This window comes from Frieseomelitta varia, unplaced genomic scaffold (assembly GCF_011392965.1).
Source record: "Frieseomelitta varia isolate USP_RPSP 00005682 unplaced genomic scaffold, Fvar_1.2 scaffold_526, whole genome shotgun sequence".
NCBI classification, from domain to species: Eukaryota; Metazoa; Arthropoda; class Insecta; order Hymenoptera; family Apidae; genus Frieseomelitta; species Frieseomelitta varia.
The window spans coordinates 109150-128619 of record NW_025110286.1 but is presented as its reverse complement, the minus strand read 5'-3'; the positions used below and the strand labels follow the sequence as shown (position 1 = coordinate 128619).

General features: G+C 34.4%; 2 protein-coding genes across 2 annotated transcripts; one reads left to right on the top strand and one right to left on the bottom strand.

Annotated features, from left to right (window-relative positions):
- Window positions 1–4212: 4212 nt before the first annotated feature.
- On the top strand, window positions 4213–6839 carry LOC122533417 (E3 ubiquitin-protein ligase RING1). The gene is made up of 4 exons (XM_043663071.1): window positions 4213–4493; window positions 5134–5512; window positions 5610–5912; window positions 6007–6839. Exons 1-4 carry the CDS (start codon window positions 4251–4253, stop codon window positions 6222–6224), a joined length of 1143 nt encoding a protein of 380 aa, XP_043519006.1. The 5' UTR covers window positions 4213–4250; the 3' UTR covers window positions 6225–6839.
- An 833-nt stretch (window positions 6840–7672) lies between these two features.
- LOC122533414 lies at window positions 7673–13998 on the bottom strand. Its single transcript, XM_043663068.1, has 4 exons — window positions 13715–13998; window positions 10636–10893; window positions 9714–9890; window positions 7673–8703 (listed from the first exon to the last, which is right to left on the bottom strand). The coding sequence occupies exons 1-4, from the start codon at window positions 13792–13794 to the stop codon at window positions 8418–8420; spliced, it is 801 nt and encodes a 266-aa protein (XP_043519003.1). The 5' UTR covers window positions 13795–13998; the 3' UTR covers window positions 7673–8417.
- Between the last annotated feature and the right edge of the window lie 5472 nt (window positions 13999–19470).

Below are 19470 nucleotides of genomic sequence, written 5' to 3'. Positions count from 1 at the left end.
TACATAATATATATAAAATAAAAAATAGAAAATATATAATTACATAATATATATAAAATATAAAATAGAAAATATATAACTAATAAAATAGAAAATATATAACTATATAATATATATTAAATATAAAATATATAATTATATAATATATATTAAATATAAAATATATAATTACATAGTATATATAAAATATAAAATATATAATTGTATAATATATACAAAATATAAAATATACAATTATATAATATTAATTATATAAAAATATACAAAATATAAAATATACAATTATATAATATTAATTATATAAAATATATAAATTACATAATATTAATTATATAAAATATACAATTATATAATATTAATCATATAAAATTACGAATTAGTCATTTTAGACCACTTCGGTAGTTCCACTGTTAAAGATAGAGTGTTTGAAGTGCGAAAGATCGATTATACAAAAATTTGCAAAGCAGAAAAAAAAAAGAAAGAAAGAAAGAAAGTCGTTCGAATCGCGTTAGATCAAAGTCAAACGGCTTCAGCGTTGAATCGGGCCGGCATGCATTGCGCGATGCAACAGGTGAATCGAACGTTTCTTCTCGCGTGGTATGTGCGAAGCCCGAAGCTAGAACTTCATTTTCATTCGATAACTGATCGTGTAACCTTTGCGCAATCGTGTCGTGAATGAAAGCCCCGATATGCTTTCGCGCGAGGCAGTGACCTTTCCTCCTCCTCTTCCCCTCCCACCGATCGTCGTAGAAGAAGTATAAAACGCGTTGGCTGCCGGTTAATCCGGTGGGTCAGGATGGATCCGCCGTGTACACGATGATTCTACTGGGTCAGATTCACGCTTGACCTGGGCTGAACGGATACTTGTAACCATGTATCAAGCGGCAGGAACACCGGCTCCTTCCGGATGCTTGCGCAATGTAGGGAACAAGGAAGTCGGCGAAAGAAATGATAATTATTACAGCCGTCGTCGTGTGTGTTAAATTCACGGGTAGCGTGAGTCGAACGAAATCATTGATGCGCGCGATCCGCCAAATTCCAGCCGAACGTTTTCATTTCCTTTTCGAATAATTATCACGTAACGTTTTCATCGTTTTCATATCACGTTATCCCGTGTTGAAACGGCGTGCAAGGGAGAAGATTTCAAGGTTTCGCAACGTGGGATCGATAGCCGATTCGCGGAACGATCGATTATAAATCGTTCGCGCTACGCGCGCAGCTTCTTCCAACGATTTGCCCTCTCAAAAATGATTCCCCGCGCGATGAAAGATTGCTGGGTTTCGCGGCGGAAGCACAGCGAATCGGCACCGCGTAAAAACATATTGTTCGAAAATTACAGTGAAGACTATAGCCCCCGATGGGCGTTACCCCGCGAGCTTTACGCGAAATGAAGATACGATTCTACGCAGAGAGGCGAACGTACGTACGTACGTACATGCGCGCAAAAAAAAAAAAAAAGGATACGCAAACCGTGCCGTAATATCTATAATACCCGTGTGACCGTGGTTTGGCATCAGGTTTATGGCGGGGAGATCGCGCTGGCTGGGAATTACGTAAGCCTCGCCGAGAGAATGATTGCCCGCTAGAAAGCATGTCAATGCAGCGATCCGACTGTTTTTATATAGTTTTCTAATACTCGGTCCCTCTTGTTCCCTGTAATTCGTCGCCGTCACGCTCCGCTCGTCGAAACTGGAACGAAAACCGTGGTTTCCAGTTCGTCGCGAGTCCAAAATTACTGTGTCTCGAAAATAATATCAATATTATCGTCGTGCGTCGACTGTTCAACCTAGAGTTTTCTTTTCTCTCATTTTTTTTTTTATTATTTTTTCTTCGATCGAACGACAGCGAACGGTTCATGTGTCGCTCTTCGCCAGAGGCGAGGCAGCGAATTAAGCCGAGTTGAAAAGTTGACGGTGCAGGATCGCCGTTAAGTGGAACAAGGTGTATCACGCTGTACGTCGGCTTCGCCGACTGACCTATAAATTTTCGCATATCGTTGAAAGATCGTTTATTCTTTTACAAACAACAAACTGGACTCTCTGTGTCGCTTATGTTGAAATACCTGCGAAAGGCCATCAAGATGCTACTGGTTAAATGTCCAGGTTCGTTGAACTATCGCGCGGATAGAACCAGAAAATTCTTCAAGCTCTACATAAAATGTTCTTACGCTTCTCGTATGCGTTTTCTAGAAATAGAAAATCCCTAATGTAGACAGGAATCGCACCATAATTAACTTATTCATTCCCTTGGCATGATATTATATAGCTTATTTTGAGAACGAGAAACATATACTCAGTATTATATATATAACAACCTCAAGTTTTCAATGTAATAAACAATTATTATATATATTATTGTATATTAACAATTATTATATATATATATATATATACATATAATAACCTCAAATTTTCAATGTAATAAACAAAAACTAGTGCCAAATGTTACAATATATAGTACAATTTATATATATATAAATATATAGTACAATTTAATTTAATTGGTCCAATTTAAGACACTAACATAACTTCAAGTTTTCAATGTAATAAACAAAAACTAGTGCAAGTGCCAAATGTTACAATATATATATATATATATAGAGAGAGAGAGAGAGTACAATTTAATTTAATTGGTCCAATTTAAGACACTAACATAACCTCAAAACTTGAAGTTGTGTTAGTGTCTTAAATTGGATCAATTAAATTAAATTGTACTCTCCAGAATAAATATAAGAACACGTGAGAGTTTCTTCTTCTGTAAAAAAGGCTGTTTCTTAAATGGTAAAACCTTGGAATATTAGAAAGATAATAAACAGCATGCTTTTCAGATCTTTTAGCTCAGCAATCAAATACAAGTCTAGATTTTCTTGCAATTAATACGTTGCAAAAAATGTTTTTTCACAATATGTGAGCAATATATTTTTGAATAGACTAATGAGAATGATATAATAAATACTATAATAAATAGAACATCTTAGAGTACCATATCCTAGAATATCTGCGATCCAAATTAGAAAACCGGCTTCACAGATTGACGTCATTTACGCCAATTAAATAACGTTTCAATCTGTCGTGTTGGATTTACGTATCAATTACACAAATTTTTCTGCCCACGTTTCCGACTTGTGCAAGTATTTTCCCGAGTGACTCGATATAGGGAACTTTCCCCTACTTCTTTGACTGACCTGCTTTGCATCGAAACCGTGTACCATTCGATCGTAACTAATGCGAAAACATAGTCATCATTGGCCAGAGTAAATATATATATTTTTCAAAAAGGCGTAGCAAAATCTAGATAACGCTCTGTACAGCGATCGATACGCGATATCGATGTTATCGTTAGTAAAGAGAAAGGTGATAAAACACGTTTTGCCAATAAGCACCGACAGACGCGATTACGGTTATCTACAGTTAAGGTCAGGGAAAAAAGGAGTCCGGGGTCTCGACGATCTAGTTTTGCCATGTTAGATCGGCGTGCATTCGCTCAGAAAGATGTATTCAACGTGCGCGCGGCAATGGCCGAGCCTACGCCCATCGTAGACGGTATTATATACCGTTATATTATTTATAACGAGGAAACATATTTTGCCTACGCTTATGCGCCTTCCCGCCCTCTATGCCTGCACTTTTCATGCTTCCTCCGTTCGCCGTGACTTCCACGATCTGTTAATTACGCCAGCGCGTAGGTCGATCGAGTCGATGGCGGGAACTTAATTCCAAAGAACGTCGGATTACTTTATCAACTTATCGTCGGTCATTAACGCAACCTTTGAACGCGCCCGCCGTTCAATTACAGGAACCCACTTTATCGATCCTGACTTTAACGCTCTCATTAAATTAATGCCGATTCCTGACAGTCTCTCGGATCACTGGCGATAAAAGTCTTTGTTATTTATAACCAGAGCTGTTTCGAAATAGATGGGATTTACCTCTCTTATTAGTTGGAACTTTTTGCACGTTCTATTTTTAGGCGCGTATTTTCTTCCTGAAACTCCACTCCATCACCGTGCCTTGCGTTCAGTTACGCGTTTATTGCGCTAATTAAAGTTTACGCCCGGCCAGTTACGCGCGCAGACAAGAAAAAGATGAAACAATGAAAAAGAGAAGAAATCCGTAGACAACTTTTTACGTTACCGACTGGAATCGGTAAGGTTGGTGCCGCCAGGTGTCGCGGCGACGTCCCCCGATGGTCGCGTGTGCGTGTACGATGCGTACATAGGTTATTCAGCTGACAGCTTGTGTGTAGTCAAGATGGCTTCCGCGGAGCAAGTCGGCCTGAACAAAACGTGGGAATTATCGCTTTACGAGCTGCACCGTACGCCACAGGATGCAATCACTGACAACACGGAGATCGCTGTCAGTCCCCGAAGCTTGCACAGCGAGCTCATGTGTCCAATTTGCCTGGATATGCTTAAAAAGACTATGACCACCAAAGAGTGCCTGCATCGTTTCTGTTCCGATTGTATTATTACGGCGCTCAGAAGTGGTAATAAGGTACGTGATCGTTTCTCGGTGTCGTAGTTTTTGATTATTGTTTACTTTTCGTGGTGTAGAACATCTGGAAATTTCATGCCCCACTAATAAATAGGCGCTAACGCTCGGTCAATATCCCGTCACTGTTTCATTTCGATGTTTCTATATATCGGTTTCGCGTAAACACTGTCCGTCTACTTTGCACGTAGACTCGGTTGGTGATTGTACAGTCAGAGATTGACATAATTCTTCCTTAATCAGTAGCAATCGACCACGATCGTGTTTTGTATTCGCTTCTGTCAGATTCGGTGATTTTAGCGCGCTTTTTGAATTGCTTCGTAAGTAATCGTAAATAACTGCGTTGCAACGTTTGTTTCCTTTTATTTCAATGACTCTTCAACGTAGGAAATTTGAACAACTCGTTCTCGCAATTGGGTCTGGACTTACGTTCTATTTAATAGTGGAGCAAACTGTATTTATTTCTTCGTTGTGTAAAAAAATTGAATTGTTGCTTTTGGCAATTGAATGGAGTTTGTTTGGTTTCTTGACTGTGTGACTCGGGTTTTACCGTTTTATGGTTGCTATCGGCGAGTTGAAGTGTCAGTGAAGAGGTTAGGTTGCCTCTCGGATATGTGAACAAGGCATGAACTTCTGTTTGTAGGAATGTCCGACGTGCAGGAAAAAACTGGTGTCTAAGAGGTCGCTCAGACCGGATCCTAATTTTGACTTACTGATTTCTAAGATATATCCCAGTCGTGACGAATACGAGGCGCATCAGGAAAGAGTACTAGAGAAACTGAGCAAGTCGCATTCACAGGTGGCACTGGTCAATTCTATTACAGAGGGTATCAAACTGCAAAGCCAAAATCGGTCGCAAAGGTCTAGGAAAAATGCCAATGAGTCAGAGAATGCTAGCAACGCCACGTCGTACAATAACTCACAAAATGCCAGTGCCCCAGCCACGCCGAACGCTACGAACGTAGCAAATCAAAGTGACTCGTCTCAAAGTACCACGGGCCCATTGAATAATAGTAGCGGAGGTAATTTAAAAGGTTCTAGTTACATGTTGCTTTGATATATTCAATGATAGTGTTAGGTAGATCGAATAGGTGGACTAGTAATGAGTAAAATTTGTAGGCACAACATCTAGAAATTCTACCACACCATCGCCAAATCCAGCGAATCAAATTCCTAAGCCACCAAAACGGCAGAAAAGTTTACAAAATTCCGAAAACGACTCGTCCAGTGCAGAGGCTGAAACTGGTGGTGGTGATTCCATGGTAGACACCGAAGGAGAAGGTCCAAGCGAGCCTCTGATGCTCAATGAGATCGAGCTCGTTTTCAAACCACATCCTACAGAGATGGCCGGTGATAATTCGCTCATAAAAGCTTTGAAAGAAAATAGCATTCGGTACATTAAAACAACGGCGAATGCGACAGGTGAATATTTGACAGAATTGTGCAAATTTAAGAGAGGGGAGGGTTGTATCCGGAAAGGGAGATATCAAGGAATAATTCCAATTAATTTTTATAGTGGATCATCTAAGCAAGTACCTGGCCATGCGTCTAACGTTGGATTTAGACACAGAATTGTCAGAATCAGACAGGCTATTGAACTTTTGTATCTACATAGCACCGTCTCCCGGTCAGTTGGTAGTTTTAAGCGGCTCTCAGACGTTAAGGCAGGTGAACGATAAATTCTGGCGGGTCAATCGACCCTTGGAGATGTATTACTCGTGGAAAAAGACCTAGGGAAGGCCTCGAAAGTACCAATCCGATGGGAGCTAGTTGCGTTGAGGTCTGAAAAATAGAAAACAAAAAAAAGAAAAAAAACAAAAAAAGAAAAAAAAAGCACATTCTTACTACATGGAGTACAAAGAAATGCGTGTTGTTATAGATCAGAAATTGACAAGTACATTTTACTGTACTTCAATAGCCTTGGATTATGTTCAAGGGAGAAGTACGAGGAAAGGTCCTCGTGTTTGTGCAATTTTTCTCTTTATGGGACTGGTTGCTGATTGTTTCCTTCGAAGTGGACGATAGAAAGAAGCAGATAGATTTTTAATTGAAGCTTTGTACAGCGATTTATTCTAAATGCAACAGAGTTCAGTATCTCGGATATACAAACTGCCATTCACCACCAGATTGCATTGGAATTATGAATGGGTCGATAGATTTTTCGTGAACCGTGTATAATGTTTATCAGACTATATCCTTTTTTCACAGATGTAAGTTAATCCGGTGCGCCCAGTTATTCAAGTTGATGGCCTCAATGGTTAAGTAATTTAAAATAAATAAACTTACTCCGATTTGCTGTGGACCATACTGTACAGTTTCACGAAGAAATAAACCAATGTATATATATTATGCTCTCAGAGTCTATTTGAATCATCCGAGGAAAACAGAAATCACATTTCCCTCTCAAGATTGTTTGGAAGTTTTTCTACTTTTTTTTTTTTATATTATCCTCTTAATCCGTTAGAGTGCGAGTGATCAGTTTTGCTTTCTTATTTCGTTCAGAGTGCTCTTTGATACGAAAATCTAATTTTCGATCACGTTAAAGTTACATGAAAAGCGTCTTTGGCTTAGTAGGCGGAATAATCGATAAGTGCCGACCCCATCCTGCGCCCTCTTGCAATTCCACTGAACCGAAAACAATGCGAACGCTCCGACTCGAGTAATGCCACCCTCTTTTAGTAAACGAGAAAACCACGTCGAATCGTTCACCCTTGTCACGTCGTGTTGCATTCTTTTTTTCTTTTTTTTTGTATTGATTCTAATTCTTCATCACTTAACGTTCCTGTATTTTCTTTTTTCCTGTTTCCGTTTTTATTAGTATTTTCTTAGATTTATTTTGATAAATATATAATCATAAATTACAAAGACTAGTTCACTTTCGAATGACATAACCAGGGACTGAATGAAACTTTAATAAATAAAGATTAGAACTTTTAACTTTTAAATTTTTCTTCTGTTTACGTTGCTTCAACTTTGTTGTAAGAGTTTAGTTGCATTTAATTATTAAGTGTTCCGAAGGATTATACACTTTTCAACAGATGTTTCAAGATAGGAATGATATAAGAGGAATATTTCTTTAATTAGCATTACTTGAGGAATTGGAAGCGGGATAAATAGAGATAATTATTATTTTATAACAATTTGTCAATTTTAGAGATTATTTTTCTTTACCTCATCTTCCTTGTATACATTTATGAACGTACAAATAGAACCTCACCGAATGGTTATAAAAACAATTTCAAGAAATCTGTTTCAACTTATTCAGAGCAAAGTAGGTGCTCTTGTTTACTTGTTTACGAGAAAAGAGAAGTTTCTTGTTTGCGCAGACGAGTACAAATTTATAGAAACACCGTGTTTTACGACAACTTTAACTTTACAATTAATTGAAAATTGTGGTAGTTTCGTGTTCGAATATTTCTTTTTACTGTTATTTACCTATGTAAAGGTAAAAACGTTAGAAATGGGAAGGATCAGAATAGGCGGAAGTACGGCGCGTAGAATATCCGGTAATCCGTCACCAGTATAACGTTCCTCGTCCTTTCGCAAGAACCTCCATCGTTAATTAATGAATTCATGACAGCGTTAGATTCACAGCAATCTGGCTAGCCTATAATTACAGGGTACGCAACCGGGTAATAATAAAGGCCTTCTAATTAACGCTGGAAATGAATCTCTAAATGGATTCTCTATCGCGTTTTAGGCCTTCTGATAACGGTCGGGCCATTAGTAGCGAAATGCTAATTAATCAAAAGGACTGGATAACGAGCAACATTGTTACGAGTTCTTGGACTATTGCGTCGGCTAAAATAATTGTTGATTGTAAATGTCTCGGCTCTATATACAGGAAGTTCATGTTTCTATTTATATCACAAATTGCCTTTTCATTCCTCGTGTGCTCGCGATCAAAACCACTTTACAACTTCAGCGTTATTCGTTCAACATTTTCTCATTTCTGTCGTCGTTGCTTTCCTTCGAGTCCGTGTCTTTCGCCTCCGTTATAGAAGACGACCAATTGGACAGTAAATTCATCGAAGATTTTCCTCTCGTTAGGAAATTCATTGGTCCGTCGTCTTGGAAATTTCCTCCGTCCTCGCTCCACTCCTCCGAGGAACATCTTTCGGAAGAATCCTCTTCGAAAATGTCTCTCGCCTTTCCGTACTCGGCGTCGTCCAGTTCCTCTTTCAGACGTTCGTAAACCTCGTTCGAAGCGAACCTGCAAATTCATCGAGTCAGGGATTGAAAACAGCTCGATGAATCGAGGTTTGGACTTTCCCATAGAAATTATTATAATATAATTTAATAGATAATTTTCACGACCATGTGTAAAATACACCTTCTTTTTATTTACTGTAGAATTAGTCCGGAATTGGCCAAGTGTCGAGTAGGTACTTTTAACCACTTGCGCTGGCAACCGATTGCGGACCGTAACGAGTGACCATATCGTATACAATAATTCGTCGCTTTCTTTTTGAACTCGTCAGTATGACACCATAGGAATTATCGAAATAATAAGTTTATTATTCGTTTTGCCTGGGTTATTCTTAAATATACTTAAAACTGAGAAAATATAGCAATTTTGGGACGTGCGTTGCACGTCATTCCAGCGCAAGAGGTTTAACCACTTGCGCTGGCAACTGATTACGGACCATAACGAGTGACCAAACCGTACACAATAATTCGTCGCTTTCTTTTTGAATTAGTCAGTATGATACCACTGGATAGAAATTATTGAGAAATAATAAATTTATTATTTGTTTTGCCTAGGTTGTACTTAGATATACTTAAAACTGAGAAAATATTGCAATTTTGGGACGTGTGTTGCACGTCATTCCAGCGCAAGAGGTCCTCTTATATTTGCTTTGCCTATTCCGTTATTACTTAAATATAATTTGAAACTGAGAGAATATTACAATTTTGGAGCAAAAAATATATTCTATATTTTCTTTTTATTTTCTTTTATACCTCCTGCAAAATAATTATTTAACAATTTCACCCAGTACCGTTTAAATATGATATGATCAGAGTACTCGAAGTATGAATCAGTCCCTCCCCCGTTGGGATTCTTTCATCCTTTTATTGGTTATCGTTCTGATGGATGGTTTATTCATTCTTAATGAGGAAGGAAACTCGTTGTCGCGGTGGAGAATGTATCCTATTTTTCGCTAATGCGTGTAATCCGATCGGAATAGATGGAACGACGTAACCAAGTAGTGGAATACTAACGGCATTTTATAAGGTTCCTTGCACCAGAGCGGGAATCCCGTGGGATTGTATCTCCCGTCCGGAATCGAATTCTCGGTCGGTAGTGAATGCAGCTTGAAATGCGCCGGCTCGACCGTCTCCTCCAATAAAGCTGACACTTGTCGCGCGTATTCCTTCGTACCAGCTGTTCGTTCCAGTCTGGGAATTAATCGGGATACGATTCTTAATTTTGCTAATTTCGTGTCTTAATCGAACGTTAATGGTATTTGCTTTCTTATTTGAAATTAAATTCGACCCTCATCCGCCCGTTGCATGAATTTTTCTCACAAATACCGGCGAGTATTAGGTTATAGAAATCTTTCTATTGCGGTTATTAACTTTACATCGAGTTGGAGAAACGAGGGTCAGTCCAAGAGTATTTGGGCATTTACTTCTTTACTAGCTGTAGAAAAAAAGTCTACGTACGTCTGTTAAATTTTGAATATTTAAAAAAAAGTAGGGGATCTAAAAAATATTTTTTTCTAAGGACTTTTCTAAGAATTTTCAACTTTACTTCACTTTTGCTTTTTTTTTCACTTTAGACTCTGGTGCTTTTTGTTCATGGGAAAATAGGAAATTTAAATTACTATAAGATTACTGGACTGCAGATGTTTGTGTGTTTTGTAAAAAAATTTGCTAAATCTCACAGAAAGCAGCAATTTACAATGTGAAAAAAATGTATATATCCAAAGTAATTTTTAATAATATTTTTAATATTAATTTTCAATAATATCCCAAGTAATTTTTAATAATTTTTAATATTTCTTATAATGTTCTATTTTCAAACTAAACATTCTTATATCCTTAAATTGTAAATATACATAAAATGTCCAAAATGTAAAATAATAGTTCCTAATGAAATGGAATGTAAATTTGCATAACAAAACCCGCGATCTGCATTTACTTGTGAACCATCTGCCTGGTGAATTCCACTCTCGGCGTTCGTTTGTAACCAATAGACGATGGACTGGTCGAGTCGAAAAGAGCCCTCGCTCTTCCAGCTCGCGGTTGATTCGAATTCTTCTCGACACCGTAGAAATTTCCAAAGTGTATCGCAGCATCGTCGGGAAGATTCGTAGCTAGTCGAGTGTCAATCGAACCCTTGTCCGCGGTATTGGTCGTGCTTTTCGACAACTCGGATTTTTGCTTTCTTCCACGGGACCTTGGAGGAGCATAACGATCGCCTGTTAAACTGACTGAGTATTTCACCGACTTGTTCCGATAAATTGCAATGGTCAATTCATGATTATTATTCTGTTTCGATTTTTCCAATAACCGCGGTCAGTCGAAAACGATTAAATAAAAAAAAAAACCATAATGACGGCGGTTGATTAATTGCAAGCGTTATTCAAACTTCTTTCCTAAACTTCGTTAACCACGCGCGTGAGAAAATAGAAAAAAAGAAAAAAAAAAAAAAAATGAAAGCAACGTGAAGCAACGAAATGACGAAAAATATAAAACGAGCCTTTCAATCCGGGTGCCAATCCGATTCGATTTTATTCCGCGATTGACACGTACGTACCGTTACGGAACATTTATTTCCGTTAGGTTGTCGCGTTAACCTAGCGTGTATATATGTCGGTTAATTCATCGTGACAAGCAATTTACGAGAAATTACAGCGGACACAGAGGGAACCCGCTCGATGGATCGCCGATCCCGACACGGGGGAAAAGAAACTCTGCAAGCGTCGTGTTTAACCGTTTCGGCGACAATCGCGACCAATTGCATGAATTATTCATCGGAATTCGGATTGCCAGCTCGCGGATGTTGCTTGTGTAACTGGATGGAGACGCGAGTTTACTATTGTATCGTTGGATGCGGTGTATTCGAGTCCTTTGCGGATAAAATGCGTATTATCAACTGGCCAAAATGGCCAATTCGTAATTCTTCGTGGAAGTTTCATGGGTCTACAGTTTTTAGAAATTTGTGATATTTTTCGTCGAGTATTTTTAAGTGAAAGCTCGTGCTCTTTATTGTCCTGTCGAAATGGTAACAGTGACCAATTCGTAGAAGTTTCATGGGTCTACAGTTTTTAGAAATTTGTAATATTTTTATTGGAGAATTTTTAAATGAAAGTTTGTGCTCTTTATTGTCCTATCGAAATGGTAAAAATGGCCAATTCGTAATTCTCTGTGGAAGTTTCATGGGTCTACAGTTTTTAGAAATTTGTAATATTTTTATTGGAGAATTTTTAAATGAAAACTTGTGTTCTTTATTCTCCTATCGAAATGGTAACAGTGACCAATTCGTGGAAGTTTCATGGGTCTACAGTTTTTAGAAATTTGTAATATTTTTATTGGAGAATTTTTAAATGAAAGTTTGTGCTCTTTATTGTCCTATCGAAATGGTAAAAATGGCCAATTCGTAATTCTCTGTGGAAGTTTCATGGGTCTACAGTTTTTAGAAATTTGTAATATTTTTATTGGAGAATTTTTAAATGAAAACTTGTGTTCTTTATTCTCCTATCGAAATGGTAACAGTGACCAATTCGTGGAAGTTTCATGGGTCTACAGTTTTTAGAAATTTGTAATATTTTTATTGGAGAATTTTTAAATGAAAGTTTGTGCTCTTTATTGTCCTATCGAAATGGTAAAAATGGCCAATTCGTAATTCTCTGTGGAAGTTTCATGGGTCTACAGTTTTTAGAAATTTGTGACATTTTTCGTCGAGTGTTTTTAAGTGAAAGCTCGTGCTCTTTATTGTCCTGTCGAAATGGTAAAAGTGGACAATTCGTGGAAGTTTCATGGGTCTACAGTTTCTAGAAATTTGTTATATCTTTATTGGGGAATTTTTAAATGAAAGCTTGTGCTTTTTATTGTCCTATCGAAATGGTAAAAATGGCCAATTCGTAATTCTCCGTGGAAGTTTCATGGGTCTACAGTTTTTAGAAATTTGTGATATTTTTTATCGAGTATTTTTAAATGAAAGTTTGTCCTACCGAAATGGTAAAAATGGCCAATTCGTAATTCTCCGTGGAAGGTTCATGAGTCTACAGTTTTTAGAAATTTGTGATATTTTTCGTCGAGTATTTTTAAATGAAAACTCGTGCTCTTTATTGTCTTACTGAAATGGTAAAAATGGCCAATTCGTAATTCTCCGTGGAAATTTCTCAGAAATTTGTGATATTTTTCGTCGAATATTTTTAAATGAAAACTCGTGCTCTTTATTGTCCTACTGAAATAGTAAAAATGGCCAATTCGTAATTCTCCGTGGAAGTTTCTCAGAAATTTGTGATATTTTTCGTCGAGTATTTTTAAATGAAAACTCGTGCTCTTTATTGTCTTACTGAAATGGTAAAAATGGCCAATTCGTAATTCTCCGTGGGAGTTTCTCAGAAATTTGTGATATTTTTCGTCGAGTATTTTTAAATAAAAACTCGTGCTCTTTATTGTTCTTTAAATTCAATTTCCCTGTAAATGATTCTTTAATGCATGAATCACTGGAACGAGAAAAAGGTTATAAATCGCAGGAGCACCATTCCAAGAACTCTTTTAAATCTCACAGCTAATTATCTTTATAAATCTCGAGCGATAGAACTGGTTATCCATTGGAAAAAAAAAAAAGAGATACATCAACTTGCTTTGGAAAATTACTTTAATTACTGTAATAAAGCAGCTATATACGTAAATCAAACTTTTTAACTTTTTTATTAACACCAGGAAGCGACGGCGGGAGATTTATTTGCTAGTAACACCGGGAAGCGACAGGGACAAATTCCGCATCATCGATCACGATCAAAACGAATGTTCTCTTACGTTAAATGTTTAAAAAAAAAAAAAAAGAAAAAAAATTTGCATACTTTAATGAAACTGTGAATCATACAGAAGAAGAAGCTCGACAGCTGACGAGTTAATTTCAGTAATTTCCTCCAATTTCCGCGGTCCTCCTCGCGGTCACAGTGATTTAAAGCGATTAATTCGAAATTCTTTCGCGAATCCTGCTTTTGAACGAACTCGTCGATCGAACAGCGAGATATACGTACAGGTTATCCTGGTTGGTGGATTTCTTTCGACGACGCTCGGGGATGCCCGTCGCTGATTTCACTTCGGATTTGTGGAACATGTTTCCCTTGGGCGCGATCTCCTCGACGAATTTATCCCATTCACCTGAAAAGTTGTCGGAACAAAAATTTCCCAAAACGTTGATTTTTCCTTGTTTATGGACACGTCACCGTCTCGTTCGAGAGAAAGATTGCCGATAGCTTGCGGACAGCTGTTCCAGAGGGGAGGAAACGACTGACCACGGCGTGTCACGGTCGCGAGATTACCCGGGGAAAGACGCGTTACCAGAAGCATTTTAACGGAATTAGATTGGCACGCGTTGCAATCATTTTATTGGGAGCGCTCGTCGATAAGAGAGGGGTTATTCTACTCCTGACGTAACAAACGCGTAACGCGTGCTGGTGACCGCAATTAACGAGGCGAGATTCGTGATCTTTCGCTGGAATATTATATTGCAATAATATTAAAATATCAGTGAAATATAAATATTATATTATATCACAATAATATTAAAATATTAATAAAATAATAGTAATATAAATATTGTATTAGGTTACAATAATATTAAAATATTAATAAAATAATAATATTATATTATATATTACATATAATATAAATTAGTATTACAATTATATAACATTAATATATAATTTATATAATAACGAGAATATTATATTATAACAATGTTATAATATTAATAAAATAGTAATAATATATAAATATTATATTATATTATATTATAGTAATATTAAAATATTAACGAAATAATAGTGATATATAAATATTATATTATGTTACAATAATATCAAAATATTAATAAAATAATAGTAATATATAAAAATTACATTATATTGTAAATATTATATAATAATATTAATAAAATAATAATATTATATTATATATTACATATAATATAAATTACAATTATATGACATTAATGTATAATATATATAATAATGAGAATATTATATTATAATTATAGTATTAAAATATTAATGAAATAATAGTAATATATAAATATTATATTATATTATAATAATATTAAAATATTAATAATATATAAATATTGCATTATAATATTAATAAAATAATAATATAATATTATATATTACATACAATATAAATTAGCATTACAATTTATATGACATTAATAGATAATTTATATAATATTTATAATTAGAATAAAAACTAATCTAAAATGATTGAAATGATCAAGACAAATTACGAGAATTGTTGTATGATTACTGATTTTCACTTTACAGTGACAATTAAATAAATGATTATGATCGTATTCAGTAATCGAAACGATTAGCAAAAGGAGTCAATCACTGCTCGTTACGTGTAAAAGAAATAGAGGAAAACGACAGAAACGCGAATGCTTGATGAAACATTCTTTCTTGTCGTCTTATAGGTGTGTGCCTATCCCTGGCGTGCGCCGCGCGCGTAGATTCGCGAGACAAAACGGCGAGGCACCGATCGTAAAGTACGTTGTCTCGTTTTTTACTAGCCGTCGAACGACGACGTGGTCAGTCTGCAGAAAGGACGAGAGAAAGAGGAGAAAATCTCCTGTGGCGTGTAGCCGAACGTATCGCGGTTTTAAAAAAAGAAATGGGGATAGAAAGGCTGCCGTTTATTTACGATCGGAAAGAGCGAAGGCGCTCTCCCCGAATTCGTGGACATCGGGCGAGCTAAAAAGCGAGCAAAACCGCGTCGTCGGATGCATATCTTATATGCACGGCGCCTCGAAGAAAAAAGGGGAAAAAGGAAAACGGTCGGCTACGAAATTATTTACTACCCGCCGCATCGAGAAATGCTGAATATTTCACTGGGTTCAAAAGGGCTCGCGCCGAGCCTTTAACTCTTGCGTACAGTGGCACACGAAAATATTCCAATCACGCGGTATTAAATAATTTTTCCTAGTGTTTTGCGCTAGCATGTTGCGCGAAACTTGTTGGAGGTTGGTTAAACAGGATTTGTTCGCGATCATGCCACATCACGTGATTTAGAAATTAAATCGGAAATATGTATATGTTAAGTAAAAATATTTGTTAATATTGTAATGAGTGTGTTGAAACGTCGCAATTAAACTATAATGTAATGATCAATACACTGTGATGATTATATTGATCAAGTTTGAAACAAATCTAAATATATACATATAGAAGTTATGATGTATTTAATACTAAAGTACTTAAATAAACATGATCTATCACATCAGTAAATTTCGATATTCGGCGAGATTTTCAATATTTATTATATTATATGTTACAAGTATACATTTATACTGTGTACTAATTTTTTATTTAAATATTTAGTATTATATTTAAATTAGTAATTATATCTAATAGTATATTTAAATATTTAGTAATAGTGATGGTAGTGTATTAAATTTTTTAATTTAAACATTTTAATTATTTTAAATTAGTATTTAATACTTTAATAATTTCGATGTGAGATACTCTAAAAGTAAATGTTCTATTATAAAATTCTATTCAGTTATGATTCGATAAATATTTTATTTATCGTACATTCCTAAATATAGAATGTTCATTGAATATTTATTGAATAGAATTGGGACACTTGTAGGAAACAAGAAGATTGGAAACCTATTTAAAATTTATCTGATTTGAAACTTCAAATAAATAAAGATTTATTAACCTGATTAAATCTTAAGATAGACAAAGAATTCATACGTCAGTATAACAGTGAAGATCCAATCTTCGTGCATGATAACTTCGACCAATCCTGACAATTGTATCATAATTGTGCAATAATTTTTTTTTAATATCGAAAGGAAATTCAAAAATTTTCACACACGATCGTATTAAAATATTTGTATACTGCTCGATCCTTAATAGAGTAATCTCGATTGTTCAAACAGTCGATAATTTCGTACGAAACTCGTATTACTTATACGAGTATATACGTTAAAATTTTAGACCATTTTAATATAATCGATACCTTCATTACGATATTGATATTTTATACATTTATATTAATATTGATATCTTATTATTAATACTGATATATTAATTTTAATATATTATCATATTTATTATATTTTAATATATTATTATTATATTTATTATATTTTAATATATTATTATTATATTTATTATATTTTAACATATCATTGTCGTAGTTATTATATTTTAACATATCACTGTCATATTTATTATATTTTAACATATCACTGTCATATTTATTATATTTTAACACATCACTGTCATATTTATTATATTTTAACATATCACTGTCATATTTATTATATTTTAACATATCATTGTCATAGTTATTATATTTTAACATATCACTGTCATATTTTTTATATTTTAACATATCACTGTCATATTTATTATATTTTAATATATTACTATTATATTTATTATATTAATTTTATTAGTATTGATATAATTAAAATACTAATTTATTAATATATATTACATAATAATAATAAATTATTAATATATATTACATAATAATAATATATTACATAATAATAATAAGTTAATTTATATAAAATATCAATTTATTAATATTTTATACATTCTCGCAACTATCGAAATATTTTCGCGAGCCACTGTACCGTTTTTTATCCCTCCCCTTTTACTCTGTCTCGCGATTTCGTGGGTGAGAAGGATCGCGTTCGATCCACGATTACCGCGTTCAAATTTCTTCACGATGAAAAACAGTTGTCGTCAACAGCCGTTTCTACTCCGTAGATAAGAAATCTTTAGAAGATGTCTTACCTGACCATCGTGCACCTTCTAGCCCCGTTTCCATATCTCTTATTACTCCACCTTACGTAAACCGGCTTACGAAATTACGGCGCGCGGAAAAATTGGATTTACACATAAAGGGCGTGTTTGCATAAAAGATATCGTCGTTTGTAACGTTGGCGGTGTTTCCTGCTGGCAACGTTTAATTACTTGGTTACAGGCCAAGTACGTGGTATGTTTATTTATAATAAAAAGAAATATGAATTGTATTGAATATAATGTAAGTAATATTAATAAATATAATATTATTTAAGTAATAATTAAATATAATAACATTTAAATAATACTTATAAATATAATAATATTTAAATATTAATTATATTATTTAAATAATATTTATAAAATAATTATTACATACATATAAATTTATATAAATTTATATAGTAATATTTGAATTATTGTTAATTTATTAACATATTATTAATATGAAACATTATAATATTATAATATTATTAACATGAAACATTATAATATTATAATATTAATATGAAACATTATGATATTATAATATTATTACTATGAAACGTTATAATATGATTTAAATAATATTTATAAATATAATAATATTTAAATTATTGTTAATTTATTAACATATTGTTAGTTTAAAATTATTAAAAATTATTAATATAATATTTAAATATTACAAATATAAATATAATGAGTTATATGTTATAATTTTACATCACAAGACACTGTACAGGCATTTTACAATTTTACATTATTTATTATGAGTTTATTATGATTATACTACTCATCACGCTGTCAAACCTTGTTGTTACAACTCTCAAAACTTCCAAGGCAGTCGAGACGTTCAAGACACTCTGAAACACTCAAGGCTTGCCGATAATGTTAAATATCAAATCGCGTTTCGAAGCGTATCGGATCCCATCGCTACTTGCAACGATAAAAGCTTCGTTGCCGAAGCAGGCGGCGAGCAATTAAGCAATCGACGAGTTTTCCTTCGCTCTGGAAGATCCTGCACGAAGAAGAGGGCAGCGGAAGGTTCTTTGATTCGGCTCGATGGAATTCCTCGGTCAAATGCTCGTTCGTTTGGGCAACGCCTTGGGAAAAAAAAAAAAAAAAAAACGCACGATATCCGATACCGTGCTGATTGGATCCATCGATCGACTAGCAGCCTCCACGGGTTCATTCCTTAAAGGAAAAAAAAAAAAGGAGAGGAAGATACCGCTCGTTTTTTAGCTAGTTAAACTTTAATTAAACTGCCGCCTACTCTGGAAAGTTCCTCGCATTTTTCGTCCTGTATACATACTTCTACAGATTTTCAAAGCCGATCTCGTCGTCCGACGAGATGTTGCAAGATGACTCCTTCGACCAGTATTTTTCTTTCTTTTTCTATCGTTTTTTTTTTTTATCGTGCGCGGAAAGGCGTGGTATGCACGTTTATGAAAATGACTTGTGTCAACAGATACCGTTTCGAGGAAGAGCGATTCGTTTCAGCGTACACTCGCAAGGGAATCGTGTTAGCACAGCCGTGTTATCGTGGTTTTCTGGTAACGCAGGCTTTGGAGATATTTCCCAAAGGAAACGCGCTGGAACGTAATGTTGTTCGACAGGATATTTCCATTCGATATTCCATCCTTTTCTCATTTCCTATTTAATATAATTATTATGTAATATTTAACTATAAGATATAATTTAAATATTATATATAAATATTATTACACACAAATATAAATTTTATATTGTGTATAATAATAATTATATAATAATTTAAATTTTATATACAAATATTATTAAATATAATTATAAGTATTATATTATATAATATAATCATTATATAATAATTTAAATATTATATGTAAATATTATTACATATAAATATAAATATTATATTGTGTATAATAATAATTATATAATAATTTAAATATTATATACAAATATTATTAAATATAATTATAAGTATTATATTATATAATATAATCATTATATAATAATTT

What these genes read in the sequence shown, in the direction of transcription:
- LOC122533417 (XM_043663071.1), top strand. Translation starts at nt 4,251, where the DNA reads ATGGCTTCCGCGGAGCAAGTCGGCCTGAACAAAACGTGGGAATTATCG. An exon ending in CGCTCAGAAGTGGTAATAAG is followed by an intron (nt 4,494 to 5,133) that starts GTACGTGATCGT and finishes TTCTGTTTGTAG; the next exon opens with GAATGTCCGACGTGCAGGAA. An exon ending in AACAACGGCGAATGCGACAG is followed by an intron (nt 5,913 to 6,006) that starts GTGAATATTTGA and finishes TAATTTTTATAG; the next exon opens with TGGATCATCTAAGCAAGTAC.
- LOC122533414 (XM_043663068.1), bottom strand. Translation starts at nt 13,794, where the DNA reads ATGTTCCACAAATCCGAAGTGAAATCAGCGACGGGCATCCCCGAGCGT. An exon ending in ACCAGGCAGATGGTTCACAA is followed by an intron (nt 9,891 to 10,635) that starts GTAAATGCAGAT and finishes ATTAATTCCCAG; the next exon opens with ACTGGAACGAACAGCTGGTA. An exon ending in AAGGAACCTTATAAAATGCC is followed by an intron (nt 8,704 to 9,713) that starts GTTAGTATTCCA and finishes ATGAATTTGCAG; the next exon opens with GTTCGCTTCGAACGAGGTTT.